General features: G+C 41.7%; 1 protein-coding gene across 1 annotated transcript in view; it reads left to right on the forward strand.

Annotated features, from left to right (window-relative positions):
• AAK1 (AP2 associated kinase 1) overlaps positions 1-21025 on the forward strand; it is a 155558-nt gene that overhangs the window by 66518 nt on the left and 68015 nt on the right. The window contains exon 3 of the mRNA XM_021699275.2: positions 11681-11799. Coding sequence (XP_021554950.2) covers positions 11681-11799 — 119 coding nt within the window. The remainder of the gene's footprint in view (positions 1-11680; positions 11800-21025) is intronic.

A 21025-nucleotide genomic window follows, 5' to 3' on the forward strand; every position in this document is an offset into this window, starting at 1 on the left:
TTTATTTCTACCCTCCTTCCCTCCCCCAAAAAAGAACCATGAACTCTGGACACAAGTAAGATATGTATGCTAAAGCATTTAGGATGAAGTGCACTGAGGTCTCCACCTTACTTGGAAATGGGTCAAAATAAGACGAGTTTGTATTTGCATAGATGGATGATATATGCGTGATAAAACAAGTATACCAAAATGTTAACATTGTAGACTCTAGGTGGTGGGTGTGTGGCTATTTGAAGTATGATCATCTCAACTTTACTGTGTGTTTGAAATTTTTCATAATAACATGGAAGATATAAAGGTTCTTATATACTGCTGTGTAAGGAATTTGGTCTTTATTCTGGGGAACTAATGAACACTTTTAAGAGGAGTTATTAGGTATGAGTTTTAGAAGAGAAAGAGATTCAAGGCACAGAAACTGAGGACTCTATTTTAGTTCTCCTGGTAAGAAAAGAGGAGAGTGTGAAGGAGCACCAGGGATGGAGTAGAGAGGATGGATCCTGGAGAAGTTTAAGGGATAGAATTGTTAAGACTCAGTGAAATCAACTTGGTGGTGGCAGGTGTTGGGAGGGGAAGGAAACCGTGAGCTGGTGCACAAGTCCAGAGGGAGAGACCACACCTAGGGGATGGTGTATGGCAGTGATGGGTCATAGATCTAGAAATCCTGAACCTCAGACAAAAGGCTTTAGCACGAAGTGAAGGTGGAATGCTCTAGAATTACAGTTGGGAGCTGAGAGCATGTCAGCCATCTTTTGCCTTTGCCAAAACCCCAGTTCTCCTTTGGAGAGTGTGGATCCAAGTAACACACACCAAGGCTTGGTAGAAATGATTAGAGCCAGAGCTTGGATGTCTGTAGTCAGGGTTTGACGGAGCTGACCTCAGCCGCTCTGTTTGCACACCACTTATCAGAAGATTGCTGGCACCAGTGGCTTAGGGAGAGTGAGACAGTTCAGGCCCAAGAGGCTCTCCACTTGTTCAGGGGAGGGATGATGCAGGATGGAGCATGGGGGTGTTTGATTTCCTTTCCTTCTCAACCGAAGAGGGTTTTCATTTCCAGCTCAAGTGTTATTTTTAAAAGAAGGGATGGCGTATAGAGAAAGTGTGAGTGTGTGACAGCACAGAGATTTCTGTACAGCTCTCCATAGTGCTGCACCGTGAGCATGGTGCCGACGTAACTGTCCAGTCTGGCGCTCGTCTCACGAGGCCCTCAGTTGTGCGAGGCTGAGCACTCAGGGCTTTTCTCTATAGGGGTCGACTACCTTTTCCCCAGGGGACCTTTTCTCAAAATGTGTCCCTTCTTTCCCAAAATAGAGTTTAATCTTCTGAAAGCCTGGGACCGTGTCGTGTGTTCTGTTGTTTGGGGTTTTTTTCGGGGGGAGGGGGTTCCATTATGGTGCCAGGCAGACACATTGTGTAACCAACACTGAGTACCTTTTATGCAGTGCGCACAGCGCTGGGTGACAGAGGCCGCAGTGAGTCAGGCACTGTCCCTGATCGTGTGCAGTTTACAGGGTTCAGGGGGAGAAGGCATCAAACCAGGAATTACCCACCTAAGTATTTAATTATACTCCTGATATGTCCCAAAGGAAAAGTGGAGGGTGCTGTGTGTAACAAGGGATTTAACATAAGTCAGAAGAAGGGGGTGGGGCCAGGGGCAATCACGGAAGCCACATCCAAGTAACAGCCTGAAACCTGAAGGATGCTTAGTAGGAGCTGGTCAGGCCAAGAGTGCATAGGGCAAAGGCAGTAGCATGCACAGAAATCTTTAGGGAGGGTGGAGCCTAAGTAACACTGAGGAAGAAAGAAGGCAATTGGGGCTGGACCAGAGTGTGTATGAGTGAGATCACGTCCCATCACGTAGGGCCTTGCAGGCCATAGCCAGCGTTTGGAGTTCTGTTCACAGAGGGGCAGCAAGCCACTGAGGAGCTCCACACAGCTGAATGATACTCACTTTGCGTTTTTAAAAGATGATCACCCTGCCTGTAGTAGAGAGAACAGAAAATAGCTCAGTCTGATCCAGGGAAGCTGCTCAGTGGTTTTAAGTGAAAAAAGAACGTGGCCCTACTGATGTCTCTTACCCTTTCTCTCTCCTTTGTCCAATAGCTAACCCCATGGGAACAGGACAGCGAAGGTGGGGCCGGGGAGCTCGGGGAAGAGGCTCTCTCTTACTTGGCCTTCGCTATTGACAGACATGGCCCCGCGTGCTCTGGTTCTGGTTCTGTGTGCAGTACTTCTCCACACACCTCTGGTGTGTGTGTGTGTGTGTGTGTGAGCGCACACACACGTGCCAACTTGAGTTCTTAAACTCTAACCTTTTGTTCCAGGCAGCCAGGTGCCTTCCCTGGAAATGTCTCTCTCTTTTCTTTTAGGAGTCTCCTGCCAAACCCCTACAGAGAATCCCCTGAGCTGGGGATGCTCTCCAGTTGTCTCTGTCCTGGAGAGGAAGAGGCAGTTGCCATCTGCCCCACCTTCATTCAGCCTGGGCTGTGGACTTACTGGGTTGGGTTGATGTTTCAGCCCTGCTGCCAGAGTTTGCTAGTCTCTGACTTTGTGCCCACGGTTCCTGATGGGGGGCGGGGGGGGCGGAGAAAGTTGAATATCTCTAGTCTTCCCCCATCTGGGTGTTCTTTCTGCCTGAGGAAGGGACTGCTTTAGACATGTTCCCCAGAAGGAGCTGGTACATGGTGATTTTTAATTTGAGGCAAATAGAGAGAGACTGACGTAAAAAAAAAAAAAAAAACCCAACAAAAACCAAGTCCCCACTGAAATCAGTGTTGACAAATGATGCAGCCTGACCTTTTCTCCTGTAAAATCTTTGTTGTGCTCCTTGCCATCTGTGACAGAGTTTTGAAAATTTTTGTTCCTTCTGAAACTTTTGGCAAAGTCGTCCTCGATGTGAATATACAGTAGATGGGTGTTTGTAGGCCTCTTGGTTGTCACTGTCTATGGGAGGTCACAGACACTGCAGACCGTGTACCCAGGCTCCCACCTGGTCAGCTGGAGAGGCCCCCTGGCCTGTCACTGTGTCTTTTCCCTTACCTTCCCTGACAGTAGAGGTGGGCATGGTTTACTGCTAAAGAGAGGGGATTGTGGCAGGAGAAGGTGGAACAAGGTGAGGGCCAGGAACCGGCACACCTGTATTCTAGCCCTGGTCCTGCCGCTAAGTGGCAGGACTAGGCCATCTAGGCTTTTCTCAGTACCTCAGTTTCCCAGATGGCCAAATGGAGATTGCTTACTTCACAAGGCTCTCAAAAATCAAAGCAGGGTTCTCAAGTTCAATCCCAACTGGAAATAGGTTTCCTTAACTGCACAGGTTTTAAGAGATTTGGGGGGGCGGCGCCGGGGTGGCTCAGTCATTGAGCGTCTGCCTTTGGCTCGGGTCATGATCTCAGGGTCCTGGGATCGATCCCTGCATCGGGCTCCCTGCTCCTCGGGAAGCCTGCTTCTCCCTCTCCCACTCCCCCTGCTTGTGTTCCCTCGCTCGTTGTGTCTCTCTTTGTCAAATAAATAAAATCTTAAAAACAAAAACAAAAAAAAGTTGTGGTTTTTTTTTTAAGTTTGTTGCCTGGATTTAAAAATCAGGAGAATTCGGGTCACCTGGGTGGCTCAGTCAGTTAAGTGTCCGACTCTTGCTCTCAGCCCAGGTCTTGATCTCAGGGTCGTGAGTTCAAGCCCTGCATTGGGATCCATGCTGGGCATGGAGCCAAATTAAATAAATAAATAAATAAATAACAACAAAAATCAGGAGATTACACAGAAAACTCCAGCTTCTCTTGGAAGTCGAAAAACTTGGCAACCCTCAGCCCACATTCCCCCATGGCACTGATGGGCTGGGATTTGAGGAGTGGCTGTCTATGAGCTGGGGCACGCACTTTCTGGTTGGTACAGTCCCCACCCCATGGTCTTTCTGACAGCGAGTCTGTGTCACTGGCCTCTGTCTATAACATTTTGTGATGCCTGGACTGTTTCCCTCCTTTGCACGATCTGTCTGGTCCCTATTGGTGTTTGGATTTTATGCCCTTGATTTCAAGAAGATATTCCAGATTTAGAACTTTATGCTAAGTTAGGTATCATACAAATACAAAGGATTGGGGGGGTGGTTAAGGATGGAACCCTATATCTATCACATACCTTTTATGTGCTTGCTGCTCTGCTTATCACGTAATCCTCCCCTAAACTGTGAGGGAGATACCAGCCACCCTTGACAGATGAGAGGGCAAGGCTTCTCAGAGATCGTGGCCTGCTCCAGTCAGGGTTGGAGCCCAACCTGTCGGACTGTAAAGGAAGACTGCAGGGTCTTAGTGCACACTGGGTGCAGGTGCACAGCCCCTGCCCCAGAAGCTGCCCGCACGTATTTATATCTCTGTGCACACCATTCTGGAGATAGTCACTTTGGTGTTTTTCTTCTCTTCCCCATCACCTTACCACCTCCAACCCTCACTTTTCTTTGCCCAGTGGAAGTTGCTGGTCAGGTCTTGATTCATTCAGAGCAGTCCCCGGGGCCTGGTACTATCTAGCGTGATTCAATCTTCGAGACAAAGCCGGGAGAGGTACTACATTTAGTTTTTCAGAAGCCCCCTTGCTGATGTTGAGTATCATGATGAGGCTCCTGAGGAGGTTTTGCTTAAAAAGCTTCAGCCATGAAAATGATATTGAGGGCCAGGATCGCTTATTGGTGTCAGAGTTGAAAATTTTTAGAGATTATATAATTCTCCCTCTGTATATAAATTCTCACTTGTCTGCTTCTCACAGAATAGAACTCGGCACTTCTATCCTCTTTGCTTGAGAGGTAGAAGTCCACATGACCTCAGTAACTCATCCGTGACTCTGTGATCCTATGCTTATTAAAGCCTTTCGTCAGGAAGGTGCTGGAGAGCAGCTAATCCTAGGAGTTTAAATGCTGAAGGATCTATAGGGAAATGTAAATTAAAATCATAATGAAATATCGCTACACACTCACTAGAATGGCTAAAAGAAAAAGATTAACAATACCAAGTGTTGATGAGGGTGTAGAACACCCAGATGCTCATGTGTTGCTGTTGGGAGTACAAAATAGTACAACTATTGTGGAGAAGTACTTAGTAGTTTCTTATAAAGCTGAATATACACTTACCATATGTCCCAGCAATTCCATTCCTAGTTATTTACCCAAGAGAAATAAATACTTATGTCTACAAAAAATAGACTTCTATATGAACATTTTATTTATAACAGCCCAAAGTAGAAACAATGTAAATGTTCTTTAACAGGTGAATGGATAGGCTAATTGTGGAGAATATCTATATCATGCAGTATTAATCTGCAGTTTAAAAAACCCCAAATTACGGGGGCGCCTGGGTGGCTCAGTTGGTTAAGCGACTGCCTTCGGCTCAGGTCATGATCCTGGAGTCCCGGGATCGAGTCCCACATCAGGCTCCCTGCTCAGCAGGGAGTCTGCTTCTCCCTCTGACCCTCCTCCCTCTCATGCTCTCTGTCTCTCATTCTCTCTCTCTCAAATAAATAAATAAAATCTTTAAAAAAAACAAAAAACCCCAAATTACGGATACATGTAACAATGAGAATGAATCTCAGAAATATTATACAGAAGAACCCAGACATAATAGTACATACTGTATGATTCCATTTATTCTGGAGCAAGCAAAACTAATCCACAGGACCGAATGCCGATCAGAAGTTACAGGAGATAGTATGGGAAGGGGTGGTTGCCTACGAAGAGGCACATGGCACTTGTTCACAGTGATGGACTGATGGAGGTGATGGCTGAAAGAGAGTATAAGGGTATGAAAACTCATCAAACTCTACACTTAAAAGGGTGCATTGTATTGTATATAAAGTTGGTTTAAAACATTTAAAAAGATGAGTGATCTAGTCTGCTCTCTACCACTAACTAGCTTTGTGTATTTTTGTAACAGGAGCTTAATCTCTCTATGTTTCTTTCCTATCAGGAAAGTGAGGACAGTGGGTAGTTCATCTACCTCATTCAGTTATTGTGAAAATATAAATGAAATAATTGATTTTGAAATGCCTTTGAAAAAGTATAAAGTCAAATACAAATGCTGGGTAGGGGCAAATTCCATAAATTCCTCTTTAGGGAAGGGAGGCAAGAACTGTGATAACCAGTAGGAGCCTATATATATATTTTCACTTTGTGTACAGCTGGCTGTGGGACTTCCTCCCCTGGCCATCAGTAAGATGAGGGGTTAGACTAGATCAGATGGAGGAAACCTTAGCCTCAGAGACTCAGCCTTTCAGATGCGTTTCCTTTAGCTTTGTAGTGTCAGCCTGTCCAGCGTTAATTTAAAATGTGATTGTTGCCAGTGTTTACATCTGGATATTTCACATACAATTTTGGGTTTCCAGCTTATCTTTAGGAACTAGCAGATCTGGGTCCATATTCTTGTGGCACTGATTACCAGGAGTTGTGTAGTGGCTGTTCCTTTACGTGAGCCATTGCTTTAGTTTCCCATGGTCTCCCCCCTCCCCACTTTCTGTAGCCTTTTCTATTCTCTGTAGTGATGATAAGAGGAAAGTTAATTAATTTGGAGTGCCTGATGTATGTTAGGCACTATTCTAGGGCATGAGGATACAGAGGGGAACCAAAGAGACAAAAGTCTCTAATCTCATAGTGAGTGATAAGTACCCATCCACATCTTTAAAAATTAGGGGGAGCTACCCTATGACCCAGCAGTTACATTACTAGGTATTTATCCAAAGGATACAAACATAGTGTTTTGAAGGAGAACATGAACTCTAATGTTTATAGCACCAATGTCCACAATAGCCAAACTATGGAAAGAGCCCAAAGGTCCATCAACAGATGAATGGATAAAAAAGAGGTGGTGTACACACACACACACACACACACACACACACACTGGACTATTACTCAGCCATCAAAAAGAATGAAATCTTGCCATTTACAATGATGTGGATGGAACTAGAGGGTATTATGCTAAGCGAAAGAAGTCGGTCAGAAAAAGACAAATACCATATGATTTTACTTATGTGTGGAATTTAAGAAACAGATGAACATAGGGGAAGGGAAGGAAAAATAAAATAAGATGAAAACAGGGAGGCAAACCATAAGAAACTCTTAACTATAGGGAGCAAATGGAGGATTGCTGGAGGGGAGGTGGGTGGGGGATGGGGTAAGTGGGTGATGGGCATTAAGGAGGGCACTTGTGATGAGTACTGGGTATTATATGTAAGTGATGAATCATTAAATTCTACCTGAAACTAATAATATAGTATATATTAAATTGAATTTTAAAAAAAATTTTTAAAGCCAAAATAAAAAAGGGAGAGATATACCCAAGAGTGCTATATATTTGGGACGCCTGGGTGGCTCAGTCGGTTAAGTGTCTGCCTTCAGCTCAGGTCGTGATCCCAGGGTCCTGGGATGGAGCCCCACGTCGGGCTCCGTGCTCAGTGGGGAGGCTGCTTCTCCCTCCCCCTGCTCAGGTATGCGCGCTCTCTCTCTCAGCTTCTCTCTCTCTCTGCTTCTCACTTGTCTGCTTCTCAAATAAATAAAATCTTTAAAAAAAAATTTTTTTTAAGTGCTATATATTTTAGGGAAAATGGGAGAAAGCATGTTTCTTTGTGGAAATAAAAGAATATTCCAACATATTTAAGGGGCTAAAATGTGTCTGTGTCAAAATTATCACGGCTATTTCACTTGCTCACCTCACATCATGGAATGAATCCTTTTTCCCTTTGTGATTCAATAAATTCATGAATTTCCCCCCCAAAATGGATTCCAGTGAAATCATAGGGAATATCTTAGCGTTTCAAAAAAGAATGCAAGTAGGCCGAGGGACTGGCACAGATTCCAGTGGGCAGACTGGCAGGGCTGTGCTGCATGTTAGCTTTTCTTACCTCTGTCCACACTGTCCCCAGCTTAGCTTTAGGTTTTTCCATTTAATCAAGGTCTTGGGATGCACCTTAATCTGAAATAAGCATCTCTTCGGACAGTCTTACAGTTGCCTTCTTGTGTAACAGCCTGAGCTCTGTTTAGCTGTGGCCGAGAATCTTCGTACCCTGATCTGTACGGTGGCCCTGGGCCTGTGCTAGAGCAGTACCTCGAGTGGTGCTGTCTCCCCTCTTCTTCCTAACCGACTAACTTACATCTCTAGTCGGCCAACTGCACATTGATAGTGGCCAACATCTTTAAACTGACACATCCTAGCAGCCTTTGAATTTGATCTCAACGATCAAGGAACTCTGACTTAACATGCTTCTCACCTGCACATAAGCCCTTTTGTGGGCATAGAAGCTAAATCATGTGGTTCCCTCTGTGTTAGGCATACAGGTTCGTTGCTTTACCTTTAGATCTGTGATAGTCACAGGATTTGAGAATCTTGGCTGGCTCTTCTCAACCCTTTGTGCTTGCCTGCATCGTGACGTAGGCACCTGCCACATTTCTTCAGTTTCGGCTGGAAAGGTCATCTTGCTACACTGGCCAGAAAGGCTACACTGGCCAGAAAGACTACACTGCTCCCATCTGGTGGCAGTTCTCTCAGATTGCTGCATCGTCAGCCTGCTTCTGCAAGGACTGCCCTGTCCTTCAGTGGTTCCATGCATCACAGAACTGTAGAAGTGGCCCTTCCCGGCTCGTGTTCTACAGCACTGTCGGATGTCTCCTTAGTATCTAAAGGGGCTGTTACGCAGGCTTTCTCTAAGATGGGTAAAGTGGAAAGAACATCGTTTGGACAGTCAGCAGAGTGACAGGTGCTGCATAATTAGCCGTGGGATTCCTAAGCCGCCTCCTTTAATGCTTCTCAGGAGCACTGCTGATAACAAAGTCTGTAGTTCTGTGATTTAAAAAAAAAAAAAAAAAAAAAATTCAGGAGTGCCTGGGTGGCTCAGTCAGTTGCGCAGCTGCCTTCGGCTTGGGTCATGATCCCGGGGTGCTGGGATCGAGCCCCGCATCGGGCTCCCTGCTCAGTGGGGAGCCTGCTTCTCCCTCTCCCTCTGCCTGCTGCTTCCCCTGCTTGTGTTCTCTCTCAAATAAAAATCTTTAAAAATAAGTAAATAAATAAATAAAATAAAAATAAAAAATTCAAATACCTGGGGCACCTGGGTGGCTCAGTTGGTTAAGGTCTGCCTTCGGCTCAGGTCATGATCTCAGGGTCCTGGGATCGAGCCCCGCATCGAGCTCCCTGCTTGGCTGGGAGCCTGCTTCTCCCTCTCCCTCTGCCCTGCTTGTGCTCTCTTTCTCTCTCTATCTCAAATAAATAAATAAATAAAATCTTTTTAAAAAATGTGAATACCTATAAAATGAATACTCGGACTGTTACAAAATAATTATTTTATAATTTATATTAGCATTTCTCATTCTGATTAAAAACAAGACACATCATGAATTTAATAGCTTTTTGGGGAAAAGAAGATTAAATACTACTGCATGCAATGTACATATTTATTATAAGAAAAATTCTGATATCCTAAAAATTCAAATGTAAAAAATACGCATCTTAAAATTGAGATTGTGTGTGTGTGTGATAACTCTACTTGTCAATACATGGTAGGGTTTTAAACAAAAATTTTTTTTTTTTTAAAGATTTTATTTATTTTTTTGACTGAGAGAGACATAGCGAGAGCAGGAACACAAGCCGGGGAGTGGGAGAGGGAGAAGCAGGCTTCCTGTGGAGCAGGGAGCCCAATGCGGGACTCGATCCCAGGACCCTGGGATCATGACCTGAGCCGAAGGCAGACGCCTAACGACTGAGCCACCCAGGCGCCCCTAAACAAATTTTTAAAGTAAATTTCTAGAATTAAAATTGACAATTGAGCAGTGTAAGTGGACTGTAAAGTATTACAAGAAAATAGAAAATGTTACTGAGATACAAAGATTCAAGATGACCGTGGAAATTAAAGACTTTATGGTAAATCTTAGTGCTCATCTGACTCCTGAAGAAGGACGTTGTGATAGGAAATCTACAAACATACCGTTTCTGGTAAACATTATCAAAATGCACGCTTGGAACATTTGAGCCCATTAACATTTTTGTAAACACAGAATTATGTGTGTGTTGTATGAAAACATGCAAGAGTGCTTTATGATTAAAGCTCTCTTTGGTTACAAGCTGCAGAAACCTATACAAGCAGACTTGAAAAAGAATACACATTGTGAGGATACACCAGGAAATGGCCACGGACATCAACAGACAGGTGCTCAAGTGCCATTGGGCCTCAGAGGTTGTAGAGAGATTCAACAGGACTCAAGACTTCTGCCTCAAGATCTAGAGAGTCACTGCTTTTGCCCTCTATCAGTTTTGCATGTGGCAGCTAGCCCCAGCACTATACCAGGACCTCTGCTCAACCTCCCATGCTGGTTACTTCCCTCTGTGTTCCTCTCCATCCAATTAGTGATTACCTGTGTGCAGAGAATAGCCTCGCAACTTTTTTTTTTTTTGCTACCCAGGGTCAGTGCGCAGGATAGTTCAAGCTAAATTATGATGGTGTATAAGCAGGCAGATGGACTAAGTACCCAGTCTAACTGCTGCTTATCCCAAAGCCTTCAGCTTTGACAATTTTGCTGCACTTTATCTATCTATAACCCCTGTTAACGAGGGCACTGAACATCTCCTGCAATATTTGGGGAATGAGATGGAAGGAAGGAGTTATAAGAATCTGTGGAATGCTAAGGTGTAACCAATCCAGAGCATTTATGAATTTCTGTTAGAGTTATATAAAATTCTTTTTAATGAATTTTGGTCTTTAAGGGAAAGGTTGATGTGGACATTAAAACATCTGCCCAGTAATTGAGTTATACTTTGTTGCTGTCTGCTATGTCGAGGGAGCACTTTCATACCTATATTTTGTGTCTTCTCAGTAGCCCATGAGGTAGGAATGGCAGGAGGAATCCTCAAGGTCAATTTTTAAAAAAATTTTATTCATTTATTTGACAGAGAGAGACACACAGTGAGAGAGGAAACACAAGCAGGGGGAGCAGGAGAGGGAGAGGGAGAAACAGGCTCCCCGCTGAGCAGGGAACCCAATGCGGGGCTCGATCCCAGAACTTTGGGATCATGACCTGAGTAGATAGTTATCGACTGAGCTACCCAGGCGCCCCCTCAAGGTCAATTGTTAGATCCTAGTTGGTGGGGAGGGCATGAGGAGGGTTGAGAAGGAAGAGAAAGCTTCTTGAATTTGACAACTATTATTATAACAGTTATTAAAATAATTTCCAAGCCTCTCTGGTTAAGTGCTGGATTTAATTTTTTTTTAAAGTTCTTGGTTGAATCTAATCTCTTGGAGCCTCTGTTTTCTTTAGCTAGTAATCGTCTTTAAGGGAAAAATAATACCCAGCCTCACAGGATTATAGTAAGAATTAAATAAGAGCTCAAAGTGCCTAGGACAGTGGTTGGAATGTAGTTCTTTTTTCTTCATCTGTTTGTTCATCTGTTTATTTGTAGGTTCTTTACAAGATAGTTACTATTCTTCTTTCTTCCTGACATAGGTGTTCAGGAACAATTTTTCTGATGCTTGCCACCCAATCGCATAGTAATGTCTGAGTCCCTTGAATCCAAGAGTGCCTTCTAGGCCAGGCCAGCCCTTAGGTCTAGCTGATGATGGCATCAGTCCCATTAACAGTGACAGCACAAAGCTGCAGCCACCGTGGTTATCCGACTAACTTTTTGAACACGACTCAAAAGAGCTTGTATGTGTGTTTCCCTCACAGGTGGATTTGCTATCGTGTTTCTGGTGAGGACAAGCAATGGAATGAAATGTGCCTTGAAACGCATGTTTGTCAACAATGAGCATGATCTCCAGGTGTGCAAGAGAGAAATCCAGATAATGGTAAGGCTGCCCCTCAGACTTGGGATTGCTTGTTTAAAATGTTCCCTCTCATAAGAAAGGTTTTGGGGGGTTTGGGGAGGCTTGTTCCTTCCCTGATATGGCAAAGGAGCCTCATCACAAGAAGAAAATGAAGAGGGATGGGGTAGAGCATGCTTCTCCTGTCTTGGTCACCCTTAGCTGGAGGGTTGAGGAGAAAGGAGCATATTGACAGAACTGACCAACTTTTAAGGTCAGAGAAGTGTTTGTGCATCGGGAAAAGTTTATTTCATAACTTCATTCCCAGAACTAACTATGGAGTTTAATCCAGAAACCCTGGCTCTCCAATGAGCCTCCTCTTCTAGCCTTGTCTACTACCAATCCTGGTTTTCATCCCTCTTGAGCTTCTCAGCATTATGCGAATACACCTTTATATGTTATACATGTAGTTCTTTCCTCCAGAAATGGTTTCCCCCCCCCCCTTTTTTTTTTTTTGGACTAGAAACCTCTTACTCATACATACTCTATGATTCCACTTATAAAAGTCCAAGAACAGGCGAAAGTGATCTATGGTAACAGATCAGAAAGTGGTCATCTGAGTGTGGGAAATTGACTAGAGGGAGGCATGTGGGAACTTTCTGGGCCATAGGAACGTTCTATATCTTGTTTTGGGCAGTGCTTATACAGGACTATACACGTGTTAGAACTCAACTGAACACCTTAAGATCTGTGCATTTTATTATATGTTAATTATACCTCACATCTTAAAAACTTTGTTTTCACAATTCAGATTCATACTGTGTTTAAAGAAAGAGTCCCTATCTGTTAGAAATATGTGCTGAAATATTTATGGATGAAATAACATGATGTCGGGTGCCTGGGTGGCTCAGTCGTTAAGCGTCTGCCTTCGGCTCAGGTCATGATCCCAGCGTCCTGGGATCGAGTCCTACATCGGGCTCCCTGCTCTGCGGGAAGCCTGCTTCTTCCTCTCCCGCTCCCCCTGCTTGTGTTCCTGCTCTCACTATGTCTCTCTCTGTCAAATAAATAAATAAAATCTTTAAAAAAAAAAAAAAAAAGAAAGAAATAACATGATGTCTTAAAGTTAATGAGTGGATTTAGAAGAGAAACAAAATTGGCAAAGGGTTATGATCAAAGCAGAGTGGTGGGTATATGGGAGTTTGTTAGTCTCTTACTTTCACTTCTGTTTGATATTATACATTTAAAAACTTAGTCTTTTTTTTTTTTTTTTAAGAGAGAGAGAGCAATCAAGTGTGAGTGGGGGGTAGGGAGAGAGGAAGAGGGAGAGAGAGAAAACCTTTTTTTTTTTTAAAGATTTTATTTATTTATTTGACAGAGAGAGACACAGCGAGAGAGGGAATACAAGCAGGGGGACTAGGAGAGGGAGAAGCAGGCTTCCCGCGGAGCAGGGAGCCCGATGCAGGGCTCGATCCCAGGACCCTGGGATCATGACCTGAGCTGAAGGCAGACGCTTAACGACTGAGCCACCCAGGCGCCCCGAGAGAGAGAAAATCTTAAACAGGCTACACACCCAGTGTGGAGCCCAATGCAGGGCTCGATGTCATGACCCTGAGATCATGATCTGAGCCGAAATCAAGGGTCAGAGGCTTAACGGACTGAGCCACCCAGGCACCCCCTTAAATAATCTTATTCCTTTGTGTTTCTACAATACTTTTGTTTACGCCAATTATATTGCTTATCTTGTTATCTTATAAGTAATTTTGCCATCAGAAGGTAAATTTTTTAAAATCGGGAACTTTATATTCCAGCAGACTGCTTAACATGAAGTAAATACAGTTAATCCTTGAACAACACAGAGGTTGGGGTGTTAACTCCTGAACAGTTGAAAATCCTCATATTACTTTCTTTTTTTTTTTTTTTCCCTAAAGATTTTTATTTATTTTTTTGACAGAGAGAGACACAGCGAGAGAGGGAACACAAGCAGGGGGAGTGGGAGAGGGAGAAGCAGGCTTCCCACAGAGCACGGAGCCCGATGCGGGGCTCCATCCCAGGACCCTGGGATCATGACCTGAGCCAAAGGCAGTCGCTTACGACTGAGCCACCCAGGCGCCCCGTAAATCCTCATATTACTTTCAATGCCCCCAAAACTTAACTACTACTAGCCTGCTATTGACTGCAAGTCTTACTGATAACATAAACAGTCAACGCATATTTTGTATGTTATATGCATTATATACCGTATTCTTGAAATAAAGGAAGCTAGAGGAAAGAAAATATTAAGAAAATCATGAGGAGGGGTGCCTGGGTGGCTTAGTGGGTTAAGCGTCTAACTCTTAGTCTCAGCTCAGGTCTTGATCTCAGGGCTGTGAGTTCAAGCCCTGTGTGGAGCCTACTTAAAAAAAAAAGAAAGAAAGAAAAAAAAAACCATAAGGAAAAAACATTTACAGTATTGTACTGTATTTAAGGAAAAAAGTATGCTCTGGATTCATGCAGTTCAAACTCATGTTGTTCAAGTGTCAACTATACTTTATAGACTTAGGATGAAGTGAATGTATGAATAATGGTAATATCTGATGCAAATATTCACCTAGCGGTAATGATTCCTTTATGCCCTGGATTTTCATGCTTTTGTAAAGAACAAAAAGAGGTCCCCAAAATGGGTGAAGGTGGCATTGTAGGTATTCCACGAGGCTTTGCTTGCCCTGTCCACCCCTAAGTTGCCCTTGCAGGGGCTACTTAGAGTAACTAGCTGTTCTGTAGTTGGGTTAACTGAAAAAGACCTCAGGATTTTAGAGAGCCTGGTACTACAGATTTCAAAAAGCTGAGAAACCATTTGAGAAGGAACCATTTGCTGGGAGAAATAAGTGTTGCTGTCATCATTGCAAAACAGACAAAAAACCCCAAGGCTCAAATACCCAGGGCCACCTGGATCTGTCCACAAGGCACCAGTGTGTGCCCACTCCTCCGCCACAGGGCTCCGGACAACCAGCCTCACTGCATCTCCCACCAGCAGCCACTGGATTTTCTGGCTGCTTCTCTTTGCCCCCTCCTCCCCTTGTCCCTGCCTTGCTGAGCTCTCACACTCCGTTTCCTGTCTTTGCTTCTGCTGTTTCCTCTGCCTGGAATGTCCTTCGCATTAATTTTCTGGCGTTATGAAAGTAATTCCATTCTTTAACTTTCTCCCACTCATTCAGAAACATTGTTTGAGGGCTGGCTCTGTGCTAGGCGGGTGTGGAACTAGGAAGACACAGGCCCCTTACGAGCTCACAAATTAACACACCTGAATGGGAACTCAGTTACATGAGTTCAAGTTCTGGCCCAGCTATGTATTAGCTGTGAAAGATTGTGTTCTGTTTTGAGTTTATATTTTTTCAGAACTTAAATACTCATATAAGCGAACGAAGCTTGTTCCCAAAAACTTCAAGCAAGTCCCTGAGGGGCCCTCCTCTGTCACTGCAAGGTCCCAGAGACAACCACTTTTTGTTGATTCATTTGCTGTGTTTCAAAATATCATGCTGGTATTGCTAGTTCTTGATTTTTTTCTCCATTTTAGGCATTATATAGTATGGAAAGTAAAATTTAGCTCTCTTTCATCCCCTGCACGCCCTTCTCCCCAAATACCTGCAATCATGCTCATTTCCCGTTCTGCTGCAACAGCAGAAGTTTCTGGCAGTATGTTAGTTACAGTAGTATTAGTTTTTACATGTATGAAAACACTGTTCTTGCAGAATCTTCTGGTGGACTAGGATTACTATTCCTTTTCGGTATAACTCTGTTTTCACTGGAATTAATAATCTTTTTCCATTTTTTGGTCTGTCTTTTCCTGTGTACTTTTCAGCAGTTTAACCCCAAACTCTCCCTAGGCTGTAGAAATCATTTTTTCAAAATACTTTTAAATGCATTTATATGTTCTGTTCATTTTATCTTGAAGAGATCTCAATCTCCTAACTCAGTGAAATCTGGTTTGGCTGCTCTCTAGGTCTAGTTTACAGCCTTATCTTGGAATTTCTTAGTCATTCCCTTTGCCTTGCTTTTTTGTTAGATTTCCTGACTCGTTTTTTGTTTTACTTCCTCATTTTGGTGGAGCTTATCCTGTGGTAGCTTCCTTATGTATGGTAGGTAAATTTTTGAGGCCTTGCAGGGCTGGAAGTGTCTTTATTTTATGTTCACACATGTGAAACCTTGTGTATAAAATTCTGGCTCAGAAATAATTTCATTCAGATATTTGAAAGCATTGCTATACCATATTTTAGCTTTCATTGTTGTGGATAGGAAGTCAGAAGTCATTCTAATATCAGCCCTTTGGGTGTGACCCATTATTTTCTCCCTAGAAATTTATCAGTTTCCCCTTTGTTTACAGTGTTCTGAAATATCTTGATGATATACCTTGCTATGTGCATTTATTATTTATTAATAAATGGTGTTCCCATGTAATCTAGAGACTCCTGTCCTTGCATTATGAGGAATTTTAGCTTGTCTCATTTGGTGATTTCCTTTTCTGTCTTCCTTTTGTGTGAAATTGCTGTTATTTTGGATGTTGGTCCTCCTGAATTGATTTTCTAATTTTTTGTGTTTTCTCCCCTTGATTTTTCATATTTTTGGGGGTTTTTCCCCTCTGCATTCCAGCAGATTTCCTCAGCTTTACATTCCAGCCACCCTGTTGAATTTTTTATTTGTCAAGCTTTTTAATTTCTAAGACCTTTCTGTTTGTTTTTGTTTCCTTTTGTTTTTAACTTTGATGAAGTCCAGTTTATCTGGTTTTTTTTGGTTTGGTTTGGTTTTGTGTTTTTTGTGGAACATGTTTTTGGTGTCATTTCTAAGAACTCTGCCTACCCCTTGATTCTGAAGATTTTGTCTTCTTTTTTTCCTAAAAGTTTTATAGTTTTACGTTTTACATTTAAGTCTGTGATCCATTTTGAGTTAATTTTTATGTAAGGTGTGAAACTTATATTGAGGTTCATTTTTTGCCTATGGGTATCCATTTGCTCCAGCACCCTTTGTTGAAAAGGCTATCTTTCCTCTGTTGAATATGTTTGTCAGAAATCAGTCAGGCATATTTGTGAGGGTCCATCGCCAGACCCTCCTCTCTTCTGTTCCCATTAATCTATATGACTTTCCCTCTACCAAATACCATACAACCTTGATTACTGTAGCTTTATAATAAGTCTGGAAATCAGACTGATTCCTCCTACTTTTTTTTCCCTAAAATTGTTTTACTTATTCCCATTTTTTTTGTCTTTTCACGTAAATTTTAGAATAATTTTTGTCTACAGGATGTCTTGCAGGTATCTTGATAGGAGTTCCATTAAACTTGTATATTTATTTGGGGAGAATTGACATCTTTTCTGTTTAGTTTTCCAATAAATGAATATGGTGCATCTCTCCATTTATTTGTATCTTTGACTTTTTTCATTGACATTAGGTAGACTTTGTACATGTTCTTAGATTTAGACATAGGTTTTTGGTTTTGTTTTGAATGGTTTTAAATGGTACTGGATTTTTAATTTTGGTGTCCATGTGTTTATTGCTAGTATGTAAAAAACCAATTCATTTTTATTCAGTCATTCATTCGTTCATTTATTTTAGAGAGCGCCAGTGGGAGTGCGGGGTGGGGCAGAGGGAGAGGGAGAGAGAATCTCAAGCAGACTCTCAGCTGAGCGCAGAGCCCAACATGGGGCTCAGTCCCACGATCCTGAATTCATGACCTGAGCTGAAATCAAGAGTTGGACGCTTAAATGACTGAGTCACCTAGGTGCCCCAACCAACTGATTTTTCTGTGTTTATCTTTTATCCTATAGCCTTGCTAAATTTGTTTACTAGTCCTGGAATTTTTTTTTGAAGATTTTATTTATTTCTTTGGGAGAGAAAGAATGAGAGTGAGAGAGAGCATGAGGGGGGGAGGGTCAGAGGGAGAAGCAGGCTCCCCGCTGAGCAGGGATCCCAATGCAGGACTAGATCCTGGGACTCCAGGATCATGACCCAAGCTGGACGCAGCCGCTCAACCAACTGAGCCACCCAGGCACCCCTGGTTCTGGAATTTTTTCCTAGATTCCTTAGGATTTTCTATATAGACCATTGTGTTACCTGCAACGAGAGGCAGTTTTATTTCTTCCTTTCTGATCTGTATCCTATAATTTCCTTTTCTAGCCTTCTTGCATTGGCTAGAATTTGCAATACTATGTTGAGTTAGAATGGTGAGTGGACATCCTTGCCTTCTCTCCAATCTTAGGAGGAAAGAATACTTTCCCTATTAAGCATGAGGTTAACTGTAGTTTTTAAAAATAGATTTAAAAAATAAATTTGAGGAAATTTCCCTCTATTCCTATTTTTCTAAGAGTTTTTATCATGAATGGGTGTTGAAGTTTGTCAGATATTTTTTCTCTGCGTTGATTAATATGCTCATGTGATTTTTCTTCTTTAGCTTTAGTATGGTCGGTTATATTGACTGATTTTCAAATATTGAACCAAACTTGCATCCCTGCAATAATCCCTAGTTGGTCATGGTCTATAATTATTTTTACATATTTTTGAATTCTGTTTGTTAACATTTTGGATTTTTACATCTATAGTGAGGGTTAATGGTCTGTAGTTTTGGGAGTTAATTATTAAGCTTTTTCTGGTTTTGGTATTAGGGTAATTCTGGCTTTATAACATGAGTTGGGAGATGGGAAGTGTTCCCTCCTCTTCTGTTTTCTGGAAAAGATTTTGTAGAATTGGTGTTTGTTCTTCTTTAAGCATTTGTTGGAATTCTCCATGAAACCATCTGGGCCTGGGGAGTTCTTTTTTGGCAGTTATTAATTTACAAAATCAGTTTCATTAATACTTACAGGGCTATTAAAATTATCCTTTATATTAGGTGAGTTGTAATAGTTTGTATTTTTGAGGAATAGGTCCATTTCATTTAAGTTAAGCCAAATTTATGCAGGTAGAGTTAGTTGTTGGTGTAATTCTTGTATTATCCTTTGATGTATGCCAGGTCTGTGGTAAAATCCCCTGATTCATTCCTGATATTGGTAATTTGTATCTTCTTTTTTTCTTTGTTGATATTGCTAGAGGTTTGCCACTTGATGTTTTCAAAGAACGATCGCTTTGTTTAATTGATTTTCTCTATTTTTCCATTTTTTATTTCATTGATTTTTGTTTTTATATTTATTATTTCTTTCTTTCTGCTTGCTTGGGGTTTGTTTTGTTCTTCTTTTCCTAGGTACTTGAGGTGGGAGTTGACACATTGACATATCATTATCCCCTAGAGTTCATAGTTTATTTTAAGGTTTACTCTTGGTATTGTACATTGAGTTTGATATTGTATTGTGGGTTTTGACAAATGTATAACATGTATCTACCATTATAGTATCATATGGAATAGTTTCACTGCCCCAGACATTGCCTGTGCTCTGCCTGGTGATCCCACCAAATATCCCAACCCCTGATAACCACTGATTTTTATTTTGCTGTTTCCATAGTTTTACCCTTTTTAGAATATCATGTAGTTGCAGTCATTCAGTGTGTAACCTTTTCAGATTGGCTTCTTTCACTTAAAATGCATTTAAGTTTCTTCCATGTCTTTTCATGGCTTGATGGCTCATTTCTTTGTAGAGCAGAATAATATTCCATTGTATGGATGTTTCACAGTTTATCCATTCATCTATTGAAGAACATCTTGGTTGCTTCCAAGTTTTAGCAACTATGAATAAAAGCTGCTATAAACATCTGTGTGCAGGTTTTGTGTGGGTATAAATTTTCAACTCAAATATATTGCATAGATTGTCAACTAAGCAATTATTATTTCAAATTTTGAAGATTTCTTTTTGTTTTTAAGCTAGTATTTAAATTTTTATTTTAATTTTACTCTAACATTTAAAAATATTTTTTTTATTGTGGTCAAAACCATGTAACTTAAAATTTACCATCTTAACCATTTCTAAGTGTGCAGTGTTATTAACTGTTGGCACAGTGTTATACAGCAGATCTCTAGAACTTATGTAGCTGTTTTATATATCTCATGTAAGTGGAATCATACAATATTTGTCCTTCTATGACTGGCTTATTTCACTTACTATAATATTCTCATGGTTCATCCATATTGTAGAAATGACAAGATTTCTTTCTTTTTTAAAGTCGAGTCATATTCCATTATAAATATATGCCCCATTTTCTTTAGCCATTTATCCATCAGTGGACGTTTAGGTTGCTTCTTCCCCTTGGTTATTGTGAATAATGTTGCAGTGAACATGGATGTGCAAATATCTCTTCAAGACCTGCTTTTAATTCTTTGGGATATACACGAAGAAGTGGGATTGCTGGGTAATATGGTAATTCTGTGTTTAATTTCCTGTTTTTCACAGTGGCTGTACCAATTTACATTTCTACCAACAGTGCACAAGGGTTCTAATATCTGCACACCCTTGCCAGCACTTGTTATTGTCTCTCTCTCTCTCTCTCTCTGTGTGTGTGTGTGTGTGTTGAATAATGGCATCCCAACAGGCATGAAGTGTTATCTCTTTGTGATTTTGATTTGCATTTTCCTGATGCTTAGTGATGTTGAGCATCATTTCCTATATTTGTTGGCCATTTCTTTGTATAACTTTTAAATATTCTAATTAATGTTATATATATATTAGTTATACATTATATCTGTGTATATTACATATGTATTTGTTACGTATTATATGTTCATGTTATATATATTTTTTACATATTAATGCGTTATATACATAGATACAGTGTGTGTGTGAAGATGGAAGTCTGGGCTCCCCACTTGGCTTTTGCTGGCATGTCTGCAGGGAGAGGCTGCAGTTTTTTCTGTGATTTTTGGCTGGAATAGAGTAGTTAGTGTCTATGAATTTCTGTCTTGCCAGGCTGCCCTTTTCCTGGGTTTGGCTAGAGAGAGCAAGCTTTTTTTTTTTTTTTTTAAGATTTCATTTATTTATCTGACAGAGAGAGACACAGCGAGAGAGGGACACAAGCAGGGGGAGTGGGAGAGAGAGAAGCAGGCTTCCCGCCGAGCAGGGAGCCCGATGCGGGGCTCGATCCCAGGACCCTGGAACCATGACCTGAGCCGAAGGCAGACCCTTAATGACTGAGCCACCCAGGCGCCCTGAGAGAGCAAGCTTTTATTGGGGCTTTTTTTGTCTACACCCATTGGTGTTTTTAACTCACCAGTTGCTTCAGTTTCTAGTCCGGGATATATGGGACAAAAAGAAAACTCAGGCAGCTCACCACCGTTTCATTCATTGGGTTCCAAAGTTTCTAGTCAGGCTGCTTTCTGTCC

This window comes from Neomonachus schauinslandi, chromosome 10 (assembly GCF_002201575.2).
Source record: "Neomonachus schauinslandi chromosome 10, ASM220157v2, whole genome shotgun sequence".
In the NCBI taxonomy this organism is placed as follows: Eukaryota; Metazoa; Chordata; class Mammalia; order Carnivora; family Phocidae; genus Neomonachus; species Neomonachus schauinslandi.